Source organism: Chiloscyllium punctatum, chromosome 24, assembly GCF_047496795.1.
Source record: "Chiloscyllium punctatum isolate Juve2018m chromosome 24, sChiPun1.3, whole genome shotgun sequence".
Taxonomy (NCBI): domain Eukaryota; kingdom Metazoa; phylum Chordata; class Chondrichthyes; order Orectolobiformes; family Hemiscylliidae; genus Chiloscyllium; species Chiloscyllium punctatum.
Window position 1 is genome coordinate 27,486,838 of NC_092762.1, and position 20,179 is coordinate 27,507,016.

Below are 20,179 nucleotides of genomic sequence, written 5' to 3' on the forward strand. Positions count from 1 at the left end.
TGCAATGAACCAGACTCTATAAAAGATCTTAAAGTAAGGGAACCCTTAGGAAGTAGCGACCATAATATGGTAGAGTTCAGTCTGGAGTTTGAAAGGGAGAAGGCGAAATCTGATGTAATGGTGTTACAGTTGAATAAAGGTAATTATGAGGGCATGAGAGAGGAACTGACTAAAATAGACTGGAAGCAGAGGCTAACCGGGAAGACACTAGAGCAAAAATGGCAGGAGTTTGTAGGTATAATTGAGGACACTGTACAGAGGTTCATTCCCAAGAAAAGAAAGATTAACCGGGGAGGGATTAGACAACCTTGGCTGACAAAGGAAGTCAGGAAATGTATTAAAGAAAAAGAGAGATCCTATAAAGTGGCTAAGAACAGTGGGAAATCAGAAGATTGGGAAGGATACAAAAGCAAACAGAGGATAACAAAGAGTGTAATAAGAAATGAGAGGATCAAATATGAAGGTAGGCTAGCCAGTAATATTAGAAATAATAGTAAAAGTTTCTTTCAGTACATAAGAAACAAACGACAGGCAAAAGTAGACATTGGGCCACTTCAAACTGATGCAGGGAGCCTAGTGATGGGAGATAAGGAAATAGCAGGAGAACTTAACAAGTACTTTGCGTCAGTTTTCACAGTGGAAGACATGAGTAATATCCCAAAAATTAAAGGGTGTCACGGGGCTGAGTTGAGTATGGTTGCCATTACGAAAGAGATAGTGCTAGAAAAGTTAAAAAGTCTTAAAATTGATAAATCTCCTGGCCCCGATGGGATACACCCTAGAGTTCTGAGAGAGGTTGCTGAGGAAATAGCAGAGGCATTGGTTGAGATCTTTCAAGAGTCACTGGAGTCAGGAAAGGTCCCGGATGATTGGAAGATGGCTGTAGTAACCCCCTTGTTCAAGAAAGGATCAAGGCAAAAGATGGAAAATTATAGGCCAATCAGCTTAACCTCGGTTGTTGGTAAAATTCTAGAATCCATCATTAAGGATGAGGTTTCTAAATTCTTGGAAGAGCAGAGTCTGATTAGAACAAGTCAACATGGATTTAGTAAAGGGAGGTCATGCCTGACAAACCTGTTGGAATTTTTTGAAGAGGTAACAAGTAGGTTAGACCAGGGGAACCCAGTGGATGTGGTCTATCTGGACTTTCAAAAGGCCTTTGATAAGGTGCCACACGGGAGACTGCTGAGCAAGGTGAGGGCCCATGGTGTTCGAGGTGAGCTGCTGGGATGGATTGAGGATTGGCTATCTAACAGAAGGCAGAGAGTTGGGATAAAAGGTTCTTTTTCAGAATGGCAGCCGGTGACGAGCGGTGTCCCGCAGGGTTCGGTGCTGGGGCCACAGCTGTTCGCATTATATATTAATGATTTGGATGAGGGAACCGGGGGCATTCTAGCGAAGTTTGCCGATGATACAAAGTTAGGTAGACAGGCAGGTAGTACTGAGGAAGTGGGGAGGCTACAGAAGGATCTAGACAGGTTGGGAGAGTGCTCCAGGAAATGGCTGATGGAATTTAACGTGAGCAAGTGCGAGGTCTTGCACTTTGGCAAAAAGAATATAGGAATGGACTACTTTCTAAATGGTGAGAAACTTAATAAAGCCAAAGCACAAAGGGATCTGGGAGTGCTAGTCGAGGATTCTCTAAAGGTAAACATGCAGGTTGAGTCTGTGATTAAGAAAGCGAATGCAATGTTGTTTCTTATCTCAAGAGGGTTGGAATATAAAAGCAGAGATGTACTACTAAGACTTTATAAAGCTCTGGTTAGGCCCCATTTGGAGTACTGTGTCCAGTTTTGGTCCCCACACCTCAGGAAGGACATACTGGCACTGGAACGTGTCCAGCGGAGATTCACACGGATGATCCCTGGAATGACAGGTCTAGCATATGAGGAACGGCTGAGGATACTGGGATTGTATTCGTTGGAGTTTAGAAGATTAAGGGGAGATCTAATAGAGACGTACAAAATAATACATGGCTTTGAAAAGGTGGATGCTAGAAAATTGTTTCTGTTAGGCGAGGAGACTAGGACCCGTGGACACAGCCTTAGAATTAGAGGGGGTCATTTCAGAACGGAAATGCGGAGACATTTCTTCAGCCAGAGAGTGGTGGGCCTGTGGAATTCATTGCCACGAAGTGCAGTGGAAGCCGGGACGCTAAATGTCTTCAAGGCCGAGATTGATAGGTTCTTGTTGTCTAGAGGAATTAAGGGCTACGGGGAGAACGCTGGCAAGTGGAGCTGAAATGAGCATCAGCCATGATTGAATGGCGGAGTGGACTCGATGGGCCGAATGGCCTTACTTCCACTCCTATGTCTTATGGTCTTATGGTGTTGATAAGACAAATGGTACAGATGAGGCGATGGAGACTCACAGATCAGCTAGGAAGGATTTAAAGAGAGCTAAGAAGCGCAAAGAGATGACACGAGCAGTCTTTAGCGAATAGAATAAAGGAGAACCCGAAAGCTTTCTATGGGTATGTGAGGAATAAAGGATAGGGTAGGAATAGGGCCAATCAAAGACAGAAGTGGGAAGTTGAGTGTGGACACTGTGGAAATCAGAGAGATGCTAAACGAACATTTCTCATTGGTTTTCACTCAGGAAAATTAGAATATTGTAGATAATAATGAGGTAGAAGATGTTAGACTAGAAAGGATCGAGGTTAGTTACGAACAGGTGTTATCAATTCTGGAAGGCCTGAAAGTAGAAATGTTCCCTGGGCTGGATGGGATTTATCCATAGATTGCCTGGGAAGCTAGGGAGAAGATAGCAAAGACTTTGGCTTTGATATTGAGTTGTCGTTGCCTACAAGTTCAGTACCAGAGGACTGGATGATTGCAAACATTATGCTCTTGATCAAGAAGGGCAGTCGAGATGACCCAGGTAATTATATACCACTGAGCCTTACTTCTGTTGTCGGAAAGGTTTTGGAAAGGATTATAAGAGACACTATTTGTAATCATCTGGAAAACAACAATATGATTTCAGATCGTCAATATGGTTTCGTCAAGGGCAGGTCATATCTCACAAATCTCATTGAGTTTTTTGAGATGGTGACCAAGCATATAGATGAGGGTAGGGCAGTTGACGTGGTATACATGGACTTCAGTTAAGCCTTTGATAAGTTTCCACATGGTAGGCTGTTAGAGAAAATGCAGCGACATGGAATTGAGTGTGATTTAGCAGATTGGACTAGAAACTGGCTTTCTGAAAGAAGGCAGCGAGTGGTGGATGATGGAAAATAATCAGCCTCCAGTGCAGTTATTAGTGGTGTGCAAGAAGGATCTGTTTTGGGACCACTGCTGTTTGTCATTTTTATAAAAGTCTTAGACGCAGGCATAGGTGGATGGATTAGTAAATTTGCAGACTACACGAAAGTCAGTGGTGTAGTGGACAGTGTGGAAGAATATTACAGGTTGCAGCGAGACTTGGATAAACTGCAGAATTGGGCTGAGTGGTGGCAAATGGAGTTCAATGCAGCTAAATGTAAGGTGATACACTTTGTGAGGAACAACAGGAAGGCAGAGTACTGAGTCAATGGAAAGATTCTTGGTAGTGTCGATGGGCAGAAGGATGCTGGAGGCCATGTACATAGATGCCTGAAAGTTGCCCTCCAGGTGTACAGTACTGTTAAGGCGGCATACAGTGTGTTAGGTTTCATTCGTAGATGGATTGAGTTCTAGAGCCGCAATATCATGCTGCAACTATACAAAACACTGGTGCGGCCATATTTGGAATATTGTGTGCAGTTCTGGTGCCCATATTTCTGGAAGGATGGGGAAGCATTGGAAAAGGGGCAGAGGATATTTACCAGGATGTTGTGTGGTCTGGAGGGAAGGTCTTATGAGGAAAGGTTGAGAGACTTGAACGTATTCTCATTGGCAAGACGAAGGCTAAGAGAGGATTTAATAGAGACATACAAGATGATCAGAGGCTTAGATAGTGTAGACAGTGAAAGTCTTTTTCCAAGGATGATTACATTAGTGTGTATGAGGGGGAATATCTACAAATTGAGAGGTGATAGTTTTAAGACAGATGTCAGAGTCAGATACTTTACTCAGAGTGGTTACCATAAGACCATAAGACATAGGAGTGGAAGTAAGGCCATTCGGCCCATCGAGTCCACTCCGCCATTCAATCATGGCATGGAATCCACTACCTACTAATGTAGTTAACTCAGCCACTATAGTGATATTTAAACAATCCTTTAGATAAGCACATGGGTGATTTCAGGATAGTGTAGGGGGGTGAGCTGAGAATAGTTAACAGGTTGGCGCAACATCAACAATCTAAGGGCCAGTTCTGCGCTGTATTGTTCTCTGACTATTGTGTTACAAGAGATTTTTAGTGTCTTAAACAGAGTGATGGATCTTGTATTGTGGGCTTAAGAAGTGTCACTGATCTCTACCAAACATGTACGAGGTAGAGAATGCTGCCTGACCTGCTGCTCTTTTCCAGCAACATATTTTTCAGCTCTGATCTCCAGCATCTGAAGTCCTCACTTTCTCCATGTATGAGGTAGAGTCAGGGCAATACTAAGAGACTGCAACAGGAGGGGGACAGGTAGCACCATACAAAACCCGACTCCTTCTCAACTGTTTTCACCACAAAAACCGAGCGTCTTCCAGAAAAGCACCTCAATATCCCACCACTTTGCCCCACAATCATGGTATCTGGCTGTGCACTAAGAGCAGTGCACAGTCTGTACTGACACCGTGAAACGGTTGGTAAAGTGTCAAATCATCTGAGCATTGAGAACCCCACCACATTGCATGCATTTTCTCTTGTTTTCACTCTGTTCCTGACTTCCCTTGGTTTTCCTAATGAACCTGCTAAAAGTTGTTATTACACACATCTGCACAAGCTGTGAATTGAAACCAGGGCTCTCGGTCCAAGATTCGGGATATTTTCACCACATCACAAAACATCGATTCGAACTTCCTTTGTCCCTTGCCTGCTAAGTCACGCCAGAATCAACTCTGCAATTGGGAGGAAGGGGCGGAAGAGGAGGACCGAGTAGCGGCCGGTCCTCTAACCAGAGTGAATGAGGAGAGGGGCCAAAGCATTCTCTGGAGTGAACGTTTCAAGATTGGTCAGACGGCAAGCTATTTTGCAGGATTGATCATTCTCACGACATAGTAGAGCATTAAACGTCTCTCATAAATCAATGTGAGATTTTTAAAAAATACTGTAGTTGAAATGTAAATCTGATAACGTACATATTTCCAATCGACTTACACTGCTTGAGTAAGAAGCTTCTTTTCAAACTCACAGAACGATTGGTAATTTACATACCTGGCCGATATGATTGATTTGGACCGGACAATTTGCATATTAGACATCTCTATGACTATAACTCGACAAAGCAATTGTTAATGACTAATACTTTACCCATCAGTCTGTGCAGATATAAATATTCTCGATAAACTCACTGATAACCTCAGACGCACGCGCAGTTTGGTTTCTATGCAGAGCACGCGCAGTGTCACATTGGTCAGGCCACACACAGAGAGAGAGAGAGAGAGAGACATGGAGCTGCTTTCTCTGCCAGCGGCTGCGATCGGCTTCAGAGAGCGGCGCTCAGAGCCGGTGTGTGGGAGCCACGCTGGGAGAAAGGAGCGGAGAGAATTCACAAATCCCGGATAAAGGTTAAAACAAACTCGGAAAAGACCCTCCAGGCGGTAAGGCGGCGGCGGTCTCTGATCAGGGATGAGGCCCAGATGCACGGTCGCCATTTGTTTGAGGGAAGAGGGAGCGCGGGCCTTAAGGCCGCCATCTTGAGAAGGTCAAGGTGCAGGAGGGCGGGACTTCGGGGTCTGTAGAACAATCAGAGGTAAGGGAAGACCCATTGTCATTGATTAATTTGATGAACACAGCTTCAGTGGTCATTTCCTGCAGGAATATCATCTCTCAGTCCTGCTGTGCTGTTTCACCCAATCAGAACCAGCAGCTCTCCTCCTCTCTCAGCTCCCCTTCTGTCCTTCCTGCAGCATCTGTCCCCTGGAACATTGATCTGCCTGTCCTGTCCCTCCCTCAGCTGTGTTTCTGTAATACCTGTGATATCCCAGTCCCACCTTCGATTATTTCACTAAAGACAGGAATGTACCCGATGTGTTTTTCTTAACATCAGCAATTGTTTAATACTCACTTACAGGTTTTTAATTACATCGTTTTTGAAGCATTTACTTCGCATTCAATCATTTGCAATGGTGGGATTTGAACCTGTGTCCAGAAAACACTTGCTGAGTTTCTGGATAAATTGTCACACAATAATGCCACGAGGCCATCACTTCGCCTGCTCACAGTTTGTATATCCCAGTGCAACATGAATCAAAACCCTTTCTTCCTGCACAATTGTTTGAGCCGGCAGTCTGGTGATGTGACTCTGTACCTCTCCATGTTGTATCCCTCACTGTGAAATTGTAATTGGTGCCTCTGTCAGCGTTTCTCACTTTTGAAGCTACTCCAGATCATGAGCCAACAGAATTCTCCACTCCCGAGAGATGAGGCAGCACAGGTCAGGAATGGAGGCTAAGATTCTCCAGATTTCTGTGGGCACAGTGCCATTCTATATGTGTAACCCTCACAGCATCAGTCTAATTTCCCATTCTGCCTATTTCTGTGTCTTCTACAGGTACTCATGGAGTTCCTGACTCAATAGACTTGCCAAGTGCTGGTTGGGACGATGGTTGGTCAGCCAGAAAGACAAAGTCAGGGTGGTCGGGAGTCTTCAATAAATCCTGCTGCCAGGTAAGATCATTCCAGTGCACAGAGCAGAAAGTAATCAGGGGGATCCAAACATCAGCTAACAAGACATGACATAGAGAAAGTGCTGGAGGGGGAGCACAGTAGAGACACAACCCAGGCTCAATCACCACGCCTGCTGCAAGTTTTGTTGTAATGAGACAATTGGGAAATCCCGATGCTATCAGTCCTTGCCTGTGCTTTCTTAGGGAGCATTAGAACAACTGAGGGGAAAGCAGGCCTCCCATGAGAGGGCGGTAATGCTGCCTGGGATCTTTCTGTTCCCTATTCCCTCTCCAACACTGTATCTATGGCTTGTATTGAGGACCAGTGTCTTCAATCATTCTAACTCCTAGAACAGTTCCTATCTCTGTCATCTCCTCCCCCCTCTCACCAATTATTTCACATATTTGAAAATTCCAGTCCAGATGACCATCCGTATCGCTGTAACTTGCTTCAATCTCTACAACATGCCTTGTCTCGATAGTCTCCTCCTCCAATAACTGGAGACATCAGGTCTGTTTCTGTGTGGCATGACTCTTCAGCCGAGGTTTCCTAAATGGAATGAGTCGCGTTTGCCTGTGTTTGGCTCATATCCCTTCAAAATCTTCTCCTCTCCATGTCCCTGCCCAAATGTCTTTTCCATGTTGTAATTGCACTTGTTTTTACCATTTCCTCTGGCAGTCCATTCCGTCTATGCACCATCCTCTGTGGATAATGTTGCCCCTCAGCTCCCTCTCTCACCTCACGTTTATGCCTCTAGCTTTGGACACACCTACCCTTGGCAATTCACCTTACTTAGACCCTACATGGTTTCATAAACCTTTATAAGGTCACCCCGTGGCCTCCTCTGCCCAGGGGAAATATTGACGACAGTGTTACCAATATCTCCAACTCATGTACTCAATGCTCTGACCAATGAAGACAAGTATGCCAATTGCCGCTTTCAACACCCTGTCGCCCTGTGATGCCAGTCCAAGGAACAATGTAACTGCACCCCTTGGTCTCTCTCTTGTCTACAACACTGTCCAGGGTCCAACCGTTAACTGTGTTAGTCCTCCCTGGTTTGTCTAAACTAAATCCAACACCTGAATTAAATTCCATCTTTCATTCCTTGGCCCACTGGACCAGTAGATTCACATCGCCTTCGATAACTATATTCCACTAATCTTTTTATCTATAAACATACTCAGAGGGACTCCTATATTTTCACTCAAATTGTTTCTGCAAGTGGTGCACAACAGTGGTCCCAGCACCAATCCTTACAGCACACTGCTGGTCAGAGGCCTCCAGTCTGAACAACAACAATCTCCCACCACCCTCTGTCTCCCACTGTCATCCCATTTTGTATCCAGTTGGCGAGCTCTCCCTGATCCCTTGTGATCTACCATTACTAACCAATGTATCATGCTACACCCTGAACAAGGGTTTGCGGAAGCCAGAAACAACGTCTGTTGCTCTGCCTTCGTCTATCTTTCTGGTCACATCTTGAGCAAACTCCAGTCAAGTTTGTGAGGCATGTTTTCCCATGCACAAAGCCATGCTGGCTATCCGTAATCAGGCCTTATCTTTCCAAACGTATGTAAGGCCTACCTCTCAGAATGACCTCCAACAACTGACCCACCATGATGTCTCGCTCATCAGTCTGTAGTTCCCTGGCTTTCGCTTGCAGCCTTTCTTAATCATTGATACAACATTGTAATTATAGTCAGTGTCATACCGCACTGTTCGGTTAACGCTAACCATACTCTAAAACGGATCTCGTCCCACCTGCCTGTTCCTGGATCATATCCCTTCAAACCTTTCCTGTTCCTATTCCAATCCAAATGTCTTTTAAACATTGTAATTGTCCCCATGTTCACCCCTTCCTTTGGAAGGTCATTTCACACACAACCCACCCTCTGTGTAACAATGTCATGTCTTTTTTAAAAATACGTCTCTCCTCTAAACTTAAAAATGTAGTGCCTTGTCTTGAAACTCCCCTGTCCATGGGAAAAGACAACTCCCATTAACTCTATCTATCCCCCACATGATTTTATAAACTTCTATGAGGTCATCTGTCAACGTTCAGGTTTCAGTGAAAAATACCAACCTATTCAGCCTTTCTTTATTCTGAAGCCTTTCGTACCCAGCCACATCCCAGTAAATCTCCTCCCAACCCTTTCCAGCTTAATAATATCCTTCCTATAACTGGTCGACCAGAACTGGACACAGTATTCCAGAAGAGGACTCACCAATGGCCTGTATAATCTCAATGTGACTTCCCAACTCCTATATCCAAAGGACTGAGCAATAAAAGCAAGTGAGGCAATCACCATTTTTTAAAACTACCCTGTCTCTCCATGTTACAAACTTCAAAGAATTATGTAGCTGAACCCTGAGGTCCCTCTGTTCTACAACACTACTCAATTGTAGTGTTGTATTAATTGTATTAGCCCTGCCCGTGTTTGTTGTTCCAAATGCATTACCTCGCATTATACAGATTGAACTCCATCTACAGTTTTTCAGTCATTCACATATTTCATCAGGATCCCCTTGTAATCACAGAAAACCTTCTTCACTGTCAACAATGCCAACCTCCAGTCTAACAGCTTATCAAAAATAGCACTCTATGGTACAAATATCTCTGCTCAGGGCCCTGCAATTTCTTCGGCGGCTTCCCACAATATCCTGAGATACTTTTGATCAGGTCCTGGGGATTTATCTACCTTTGTGTTTTAAAACCTCCAGCACCTCCTTTTCGATAATGTGGACTCATTTCAAGACATTGAGTCATAGAGATGTACAGCACAGAAACAGACCCTTCGGACCAACTCCTGCATGACGTTTCTAGTCACATTTGTTACAATTTTGCCAATATCCCTCTAAACCCTTTGCTATTCATACACCCATCCACATGCCTTTTAAATGTATTTCGATCAGCCTCCACTGTTTGCTCTGGCAGCTTATTCCATCCACTCTGCGGGAGCCAGTTGTCCTTTAAATCCCTTTGAAAAGTTTCCCTCGCCTGGGGAAATGACCTTGTCTATTGACCCTGTCGATGACCCTCATGATTTTAAACACCTTTTATCGGTTAACTCCTCAGCCTCCCATGTTCCAGTCAAAACAGCCCCAGCCTATTCATGCTTTTCCCTGAAGCGCAAACCCTCCAACGCTGCCAACATCTTTGGTAATTTCTTCTGAACCCTTTCATGTTCCACAACATCCTTCCGATGGCATTGAGACCAGAATTGCACACAGTATTCCAATAATAGTCAGGACAAACACGGTTTAGTTCCCTGAGCGCCCTCGTCTTTATCCACAGTCAGTTCCAAAGTTAAATATTTGTTTTGGATCTTGGAGTTTCACACATCGTTGCCTTCATTGATCATTAAGGAGACCGGGTTTGTCCCGAGCTCTTCTTTTGCTCTTAATACACTTGTAGAGTCTCTTTGGATTTTCCTTAACTTTCTCTGCCAAAGCTATCTCGTGTCCCCTTTTTACATTCCTGATTTCCATCCTAAGTGTATTTCTACAGCCCCGATGCTCCTGAAGGGATTCCCTTGAGTCAGCCAGTTATATCTGACATGTGACCCCTTTTTCTCTTGACCACAGCCTCGAAACTCAGCCAGTTTTTCCTAATTCAGTCAGCATTGAGCTGCACACAGGAACACGCTGGCGCTGAACACTCCTTTTATCTCGGTTTTAAAATATTCCTACTTGCCAGATTTCCCTTTATCTGCAAATAGCCTCCCTGAATCCACATTACAAATTCATGTCTCATACTGTCTAGCTCCATTGAATAACTTTAACTTGTGGGCCAGGCCTATCCTTTTCCATCGCTATTTTCAAAGTAATACAATTGTGGTGACTTTCCAAAGTGTTCCCCCACGAACACCTCAGTCCCGTTCCCGACCTTGTTTCCCAAGGGGAGGTCAGGTTTAGCCCCATTCTTCAGTTGGGCCACTTACATAATGACTGCGAGTTTTCAGAACACAGTTAACAAATTCCTTCCATCCAAATTCTTAACTTAGTAGCAATCCCAGTCCAGGTTTGGTACGGTTAAGATCCCCTATCATTACAACCCTACTATTCTAAGAGATATCTGAAATCTCCTGACATATTTGCTCCTTCATCTCCCATTGCCTATCGCTGTAGACCGACCATAGAAAACTAATGACCAATTTTTATTTCTCACTTCCACTAATATCGCTTAACTGGGCGATCCTGCATGAATACTCCATCTAGGTACTGCTGGGATGTTTCCCCCAGTCAAAACCACCAGCTCTCCTCCTGTTTTGCCTCCTGTTCTATCCTTCCCGTAGTATCTGTCTCCGGAACATTGAGCTACTGGTCCTGTCGCTCCCTCAGCTGTGTTTCTGTAATTCCTTTGGTATCCCAATCCCATGTTCCCATCCATGCTCTGGGTTCATCTACCGTATCTGTCTGGCCCATTGCACTGAAATAACTGCAGTTTAATCGACCAGTTTTCCATAATTTTCTGCTATGTTCTTGCTTGCCTTGTCTACTTATATTGCTCTCTTGAACATTTGTACCAGCCTCAACTTTTTTTCTGTCCTTACGACTCTTTGGGGTCACACAGCCCTGCCAGATGAGTTTACATCCTCTCGAGCAGCTCCAGCAACGTTCCCCACCAGGACGTGGGTCCCCCTCCTGTTCCCAGTTCAGGTGTATTCCCCACCCTGTCTACCTGTGCTGACACCTTCAGATATCTCAGGACTTGCCCACCAAGATCCTTGTATTCCTCAGTACTCCAGGAGGACCTACCATTCATGATGTATATCATTCATTTATGAGACTTCCCACAGTGCATTACCTCACAGTGATCAGAAGAAAACTCCATCTGCCATTAATCTGCTCAGTTTATCATCTGATCGATATCAGACTGCAGCCTGAAACCATGTTCTTCACTGTGGACAACATCCTCACCTGTCATGTTATCTACAAAACTACTAATGTTACCTTCTGCTTTCACATCCGAGTGATTAATGTCCATAATGAACAGCAATGGCTCCTGCACAGATCCCTGTGGTACACCCGCTGGGCAAAGGCTTTCAATCACAAAACCAACCCTCCAACAATTGAGGACCCAATTTGCCAAATTGCCTTGGATCCCATGGGCTCTTCCCTTTTGGACCAGCCTTCCATGTGGGACCTTGTCAAAGACCTTAATGAACTCCATATAAACCACATCATCTGCACTGCCCTCATCAATATTAAAGGACAGTCGTCTAGCAAATCCATGCAGACAATCCCTCATAAAATTGCGCGGGTATCCGTTTTTGGTGGATTCATTGTATGGGTCTTCTTCTTCCTCTTTTTGCAGTTCTGGTGTACTGCAGTGTGTTGTAGCCCTTTTGAACAGTGTCTGGATGCAACTTCTTTTGTGTGTGTTAGTTGGTGGCTTTCGTAGTTCAGGACTTGGTCTGTGTGTGGCTTTCCTGGAGACCTTTGTGGTGAATTCTCCATTCGGTGTTCTCTGTACCATCACATCTCGGCATGGGAGTTGGTTGGGATGTCTTGTTTGTGCATTTTAGGTAGTCTGTAGAATCTGAGGGCGTTGTTGCTTTCAGGTTTTATTCTCTGTTGGTCAAACCTGGTTATCTGTCCGTTTTTTTTGTAGGTTTTTCAGTGTGTTGTTTATCGTATTGTTGAGCTGCGGGGTGGGATCAAACTCCATGCAATTTCATCCACAGATGCCTCAGGAAAAAACAGCGGAATGAAGACATGCCACCACCCAAAGGACGAGCCACACGACCATACATCAAGAACATTTCAGAACTGACAGCCAGACTACTGCGATCACTAGGACTCATAACAGAACACAAACCAACAGCCACTCTCAGACAACAACTCACCAGGACGAAGGACCTGACACCCAGCATGAGCAAAACTAATGTAGTGTACAAAATCCCATGCAAGGACTGCACAAAACACTACATAGGACAAACAGGAAGACAGTTAATGATACGCATCGATGAACACCAACTAGCCACGAAACGACACGACCAGCTATCCTTCGTAGCCACACACGCAGATGACAAGCAACGTGAGTTCGACTGGGATAACACGACGATAATAATACAAGCCAAACAGAGAACAGCCAGGGAATTCCTGGAGCCCTGGCACTCCTCCACAGTTTCAATCAATAAGCACATCGACCTGGACCCAATATACCAACCACTGCAGCGGACAGATGGAACTGACAACTGGAAGCAGCAGATGCAAGTCACGATAAATGCCGGAAGAAACATCACAGAACCGCTTCACAGGATGCTCCCACACACTGAGGATGTCACCTAGACAGTGGACGAAACGTCTGCAACACAAATTCGCAACTCGGCGATCAGAACCACAACTACGAGCACCTGTGCTACAAATCTTCTCCCAAACTTTGAAGCCCTTTAGACTCTACAAAGCTCCGTCATGAACAAGCCACCATCTCTCTAAATCCTTTGCCTTCTTCAGTGTCTGCAACTCTCACTGTATCTTCCAGTAAAGTTCTTTAGTTACTGCTGCTCTGCCTAACTCCCCAGATAACCTATTTCATCCCCTACAGCTCCCTCAATCACTGTAACACCCTCTGCTCTGTCTAATCCTCCTCTTTCCCAATGTCTTCCAGGCACGACGGCGATCCTGTCAGACAGCAGTGCGGAATGGAATGTGAGAAATCTCAGCTGAGGCTTGATGCCGACCATTACCTGGGAGTCGCAAGGGGAGAGAACCTGAGCGAGTGCAGCACAAAACTGGCGAATATAAATCAGCAGCGAGGGTCAATGCCGACTGGAACTTGGATTTGGATAAAAAGCAGAGCAGGAGGCTCAAAATCAGCACCGAGTCACAGAGGGAGGGACCGTGTGAGGGAGCAACTTGGAGCAGGAGCTTGAGGCTGACTCACACCTGGGAGAATCTAAATCAGCACTGAGGACCGAGGCCTAGTTGTACCTGGGAATCACAGAGACGGTGACCCTGTGAGGGAGCTGACTGGGGTGAGAGCTGGACGATTACACGTCCGAGGAGACACATCACTGTGTGTGCACGTGTCCCTCCCTTGTTCTGTGTGTGTGTGTGTGTGTATGCGTGCGTGTCCCCTTCCCTCGCTGTGTGTGTGTAACTCGCCTCACTGTGTGTGTTTGTCCCTCCCACGCTTTGTGTGAGCATGTCCCTCCCTCACTGTGTGTGTATTTGTGTGTGCATATGTCTGCGTGTCTCCGTCCCTCACTTTGTGTGCGTTTGTGTGTGTGTGTGTCCCCTCGCTGTGTGTGTGTGTGTGTCCTCTCGCTTTCTTAGCACATGTCCCACCCTCGCTGTGTGTGTGTGTCCCACCCTCGCTGTGAGTATCTGTGTCCCTCTTGCTGTGAGTGTGTGTGCCCCTCTTGCTGTGTTAGGGTGTCCTCCCCTCGCTCTGTATGTGGGTGTATGCATATCACTCACTCACTGTGTGCCCCTCCTTCGCTCTGTGTGTGTGTGTGTGCGTGTGTGCCTCTCTCACCGTGTGCGCGTCGCTCTTGCTGTGTGTGCCCCTAATGCTGTGTGTGTGTGTGTGTGTCTGTGTGTGTGTGTGCGTGTCCCTCCCTCGCTGTGTGTGTGCGTGTCCCTCCCTTGCTGTGTGTGTGCGTGTTCCTCCCTCACTGTGTGTGCATGTGTCTCCCCCTCGCTCTGTTTGTGTGTGCCTGTCTCATAGAATATAGAACATAGAACAATACAGCATAGAACAGGCCCTTCGCCCCACGATGTTGTGCCGAACATTTGCCCTAGCTTAAGCACCCATCCACGTACCTATCCAATTGACGCTTACAAGTTGCCAATGATTCTGACTATGCCATTCCCACAGGCAGCGCATTCCATGCCCCCACCACTCTCTGGGTAAAGAACCTACCCCTGACATCCCCTCTATACCTTCCACCCTTCACCTTAAATTTGTGTCCCCTTGTAACACTCTGTTGTACCCTGGGGAAAACGTTTCTGACTGTCTACTCTATCTATTCCTCTGATCATCTTATAAACCTCTATCAAGTCACCCCTCATCCTCTTTTCAACCTGAAAGCCATCTCTGTGTCTGTAATCTCTTACACTGCGCATAATATAATTCCCTATGAGCTCCTCTAGTCCACTAACCACTCCCTAACACTCTCTGTATCAGTGAAATATTCACCAAAAATACAACCTTCCCTATTTGTGTAAATCCCTACACCGGTCCCTATTCCTCTCAGTTACGTCTAGCAATACAACCCTCCATGTCTGTGTATTCCCCTTCAGTCCCTGCTCACCTCCCTATCTGTGTAACCTTCTCCATGCATTTTGCTTCAGTCTCTTCAACTGTCCCTGCCAGTGTAATCTCTTGCAGACCCGAAAACTCCCCTCTCTTTAACTTCCTCAGACCACACAACCCTCACTATCTCTAACCTACTCCTGTCTGAGAAACCTACCTCTGCAAATTGCTCCAACTCTTGAACTCTCCATAAGCTCCTGCAGCTCTTACAGCCCTCCCTATCTACCAAATCTCTTCTAGTCCCTAAAACACCAACAGTCTGTAGAGACCCTACCAACATCCCTATCAGTGTAATCCTCTCAGGTCTCTGCAGTACTCCTGATCTGTCGAACTCACTGCAATGCCTGTGCCTCTCCCAATGCAGTTCCTACAAAACCCACTATCTATTTAACACCCTCCTGTCACTATCACTCCCTTGTCAATGTAAGCTCCTCCTGTGTCTCCACCATCGACCCATCTTCATAACCTTGTCCAGCTCTTACACCACTATCTGTTTAAACGTCAACTTCCTGTCCAACTTCCTCCTATTTGTGCTATGCTCCCTTATCTGTGAAACTGTCTCCAACCAAAATTGCAATCCCAATCTCTGAAACGAAATCCAGATTCCACAACCTCCATAACCCCTAGAACCTATGCCTTCCCTACATGCATTAACAGCTCCAATCACGACTAACCTGCATATCTGTTTGTTCTTCCAGTCGATAAAAACATCTTTATCCCTGTAATCTGCTCAGCTCCCTAAAACACTCCCTGTCGGTGTCCCAGCCCTGTCCTACAAACATCCTTATTCCTGTAAGCTTCTCCATCCCTCCCAAGATTCCCAACTCCATGAACTCCTGCAGGCCCTATAGCTCTCCACATTTCTGTAACCTCCTGTGGCTCTATGGTCCTTTTTCTCTGTGTAACCTCGTTCAGACCCCATACTCTCCAGCTTCCTGAATCCTCTTCCTGCATTGCAACCAAAACCACATGTTTATGTAACATTCACCAGTGCTTAAACCCTCCCCAACTCAGTAACCACTTGCAGTCCTAACAAAACACCTAAACTGTGAAACCTCTCACTTCCCTACAATCCTCCCTCCCTCCCTCCTCAAATGACTTCATCACCATAAAACCTCACAATTACTGAAGCCTCCTTTTGTCACGGCAAACATCCTAATGTCTGCAAAATCCTCCTGTCCTGATGTCCTTCCCTATCTTTGTAAACCCCACCACCTTCTAGTGCACTTCTGGTGAACATGGCAGAGGAGGGAAGATTCGTAGTGTCGGGACCATATGACAGAGGTAGAATTCTGGGAATTACAGATTTGGTCGAATGTCTGTGGTGTGCAAATTATTGGCGAGGACTCTAAAGACAGGATTTATGACTACTTGGAAAACCATAGTTAAATTAGAGACAGTCAGCACGAGTTTGTGAGGGGCATGTCATGCCTCACAAATATTATTGAATTCTTTGAGGATATGGCGGAATATGTTGATGGCTCATTCAGAAAAGAAGGATGATTTTGGATACAGGGAAGTCTGTCTGTCTGGATACAGGATTGAATACCTCACATTAGACAGATTATAGCAGCAGATAGACTGTACTGTGCCTAGAGCTCAGTGGCCTGTGGTTTGCTGTAACAGTCGGCTCTGGGACTCTGCTCTTTGTGATTTTTTTAAAATGATGTGCATGTGGATGTTGGAGAGTGGGTTAGTACGTTTGCCCATCACATGAAGGTTGGTGGAGTGGTGGGGAATGTGGAGGGCTGTTGTAGGTTGCAATGGGACATTGACAGGATGCAGAGCTGTGCTGGAAGTGACAGATGGAGATCAATCTGGAAAAGTATGAAGTGATTCATTCTGGAAGGTCGAATTTGAATACAGAATACGGGGTGAAAGGCAGAATACTTGGCAGTGTGGAGGGACGGAGAGATCATGGTTTCCATGTCCATAAATCCCTCAAGTTGCCACGCACGTTGGTAGGGTTGTTAAAAAGGCATATGTTGTATTGGCTTTCCTTAGCAACGGGATTGATTTTAAGAGCCGTGATGTTTTACTGCTTCTTTATAGCGACCAGGTGCGAACACACTTGGAATATTGTGTTCATTTCTGGTCCCATCTTTACAGGAAGGATGTGCACGTTTTAGAGATCGTACACAGGAGATATACCAGGATGGTCCCTGGAATCGAGGACATTTCTTATGAAGAAATGTTGAGAGAGTTCAGGCTTTTCTCATTGGAGTGAAGAAGGGGGTGGGGCGACTTGGTAGAGATGAACAAGGTGATAAGAGGCACAGAGTGAGTGAATAGTCAGAGTCTTTTCCTCCTATGGCATAAATGGCTATTACAAGGGGGTGTAATTTTAAGGTGAATGGAAGATGGATAAGAGGATAGGGAATGGTAGGTGGTTGGAATGCACTGCCAATGGTGGTAGAAAAATTAGACTCATCTGGGGCATTTAATAGACTCTTGGACAGACGCACGGATAATAGTAAAATGAAGGGTATGTAGGTTAGGTTGATCTTATAATTGGATAAAAGGTATGCATGAAATCATGTCCGAAGGGTCTTGTGTTCTGTGTTCGATGTTCTGTCTGGAAAAATGGGTAATTAACTCAGATCAGTGTAAAACGGATATGGCATTCAGGAGGAGCTAGTGAACTGGAAAAAAAATTGCTTGATGGTAGGAGCCAGAGGGTGATGGGAGACATGTTTTTCTGACTGGAGACATCTGGCCAGGGGTGTAGTGGGTCCCCTGTTGTTTGCCATTTAGATAAATGGTTTGGATGGGAGTATTGGTTTCCTGGTAAGTAAGCTTCTTGGGTGACACTGACATTGATGGTAAAGTGGTTAGTGGAGAAGATTATGTATGACACATCAAGATGAACAGTACTGCTGGGATAGAGGGTTTAAGAACAGAGATGGAGTTTAATTCGATAAATGTGAGGTGTGCCATTTTGGTGAAACAATCCAGAGTGGGACTTGTACAGATAAAGTTCGGGCCCTGGGTAGCGTTGTCAGTCAGTGACCCAGGGATGCAGGTACACAGTTCTTTTTAAAGTGGTGTCACAGGTAGACAGGCTGGTGAAGCAAGCGTTTGGGGTGGTTACCTTCATTGGGGAGAGCATTCAGAGTAAGAGTTAGGATGTCATGTTGTGGCTGTAAAAGACATTGTTTGGGCCACCATAAGAAACATTGTTGATCAGTAGGAAGAGCTCATCTAGATCACTTACCTCCTTTAGGGAAGGACATCAAACATTCGAACCTGATCTGCCTAACATATGACTCCAGACCCACGGCAATACGGCTGACTCTGAGCTACCCTCTGGGCAATTAGCAGTTGAGTCAAAGAATGTTAGTCCAGGCAGTGACACCCACATTCCATGAATGAATAAATACAAATACCTATGTTCTTCTCTACACCTCCAGCTGCAGCAATTCGTACTGGCTTTGTAACACCGTTCAGACCCTGACCACTCTCGGTAACACTCTCACCACCTCCAGCACCTTCACCTCTCCGTGTTCCTATCGTGTCAATGAACCCTGACCATGGTTCCCCTTCCCACAGCCCTCCTGCGAGCAGACCCATTCCAATCCATTATCATTGACTCCCTAAGCACACTCTCACTTCAGGATTTTAAGTACTTTGTGGTGATCTTCTCAGCCTCATAATCTAGTATGATCCCTTTTGTCCTGAGTGAGGAATCAGTGGGAATTTCTTGCTGAGGTTTTTACTGTTTCAATGGAGTGTCCTTTTTTTGAGTGTTTTACACTGTTCCTTCAAATGTTTTCAACTGTTCGTTTACAGACACATGTTTCAGTCTGTTAAGCCTGTTCACCTTGGTCAGTTCTCCTCTCAAACTCATGTAATTGGTTATTTTTGTTTCTAGTTGTAGCTTGTCCTTTCTGTGATTCACTTTAAATCTTTATATTTCTTTAAACTACACTTTATCACAATTTCCCGAAGGATCTCTGCAGGTGACAATACTCATTCACTAAGTTTCATTATACGGTCGCTTTGAGATCGTTATGTCCCTCGCCAATTGCACAATGTGTTTTTCAAATAAACACTGAAAAAAACAGAAGTCCTATTCCAATATCAATGTTGACCGTGTGTTGTCCCAGATTATACGAATATTGAAATTTTCCAAAATTATCACAATGCCTTTATTAAAAAATTCCAATGAGTTCCTGTTTAATGCAGTGATGAGCAATGAAATGCTGTTCAGTGGCTAAAACTGTTCTGCTGCTTGTGTGCTTGGCAATTAGTAACCAGAATTTACATTCAGACTGACTCTACTTCATGATCTGAGGCGAAATGCTTTCTCTGTAATGCCTTTGTTATCCATTATTGTTAGCGTTGCCCATTTTGCCTGAGTTTGCACAAGATTGTGAACCACTGAATATTTTTGTTCGCCCTGTATCCATGTCTCTCTGCTGTCTAAATGTCGTTTATCTCTGTGTCACGAATCCATCGACCTTATTGCAGCAACGTTGTCCGTTCAAAAAAGAAACATAATTTACTCTTTCCCACAATTTCCTGTCACAATCCGATTTCCTGATGTACAATTTCAGTTAAACTCTGTCCCATCCTGTTCTTTTCTGTTTGTCTTCAGTCACGTTCCCATTCTGCTCCCATACTTCACCTTTTCTCTTTGGATTTGAAAAGCACCTTTCACCTGATACCTGTTCCAACATCCTCTGTCAGTTTAAAGCCCTGTCCATAAACCTACTGACGTGATTGGCCAGGACCCTGGTCCCAGCACGGTTCCAGTGGGACCATCCTGATGGATTATTTATTCTATCGGGTATGGGATGGGTGTGGCTCTGGCTGACCAGCCTTTCTTGCCCAGCCCTAGCTGCCTTCGAGCTAAGTAACTTACTCGGCCATTTCAGAGGGTAATTGAAAGACAAACACTTTGCTGTGGGTATGTCGTGTAGATCACGTGATGATGAGCAGATGTCCTTATCTAAAGGACAAGTGTTTGCGTTTTTTGGTTATTTATGGACTGTTAATTACTATTTTTAAAATTATTAATTTCAAACTCCACCATTTCTGATGGTGGGAATCAAACCCACTTCCCCTGAACATTAGCTGAGGTTTTGGACACATGCTGTAGCAATAATACCACTCGGCCATCAGTTCGCCTGCTCACTGGGTGCTCATCCCTGAGTACTGATACCA

General features: G+C 45.0%; 1 protein-coding gene across 4 annotated transcripts in view; it reads left to right on the top strand.

The window, feature by feature from the left end:
- The first annotated feature begins 5,525 nt into the window (after positions 1-5,525).
- The window catches only part of LOC140494379 (uncharacterized), a 47,119-nt gene continuing 32,465 nt past the window's right edge, over positions 5,526-20,179 (top strand). For 2 of the 4 annotated variants that reach the window (XM_072593571.1, XM_072593573.1), the window contains exons 1-3: positions 5,526-5,830; positions 6,632-6,747; positions 12,438-13,730. In XM_072593571.1, the coding sequence (XP_072449672.1) occupies positions 6,683-6,747; positions 12,438-13,044 (672 nt within the window). In that variant the 5' untranslated portion in view covers positions 5,526-5,830; positions 6,632-6,682 and the 3' untranslated portion in view covers positions 13,045-13,730. The remainder of the gene's footprint in view (positions 5,831-6,631; positions 6,748-12,437; positions 13,731-20,179) is intronic. The other 2 variants (XM_072593574.1, XM_072593572.1) reach the window with 2 other exon arrangements.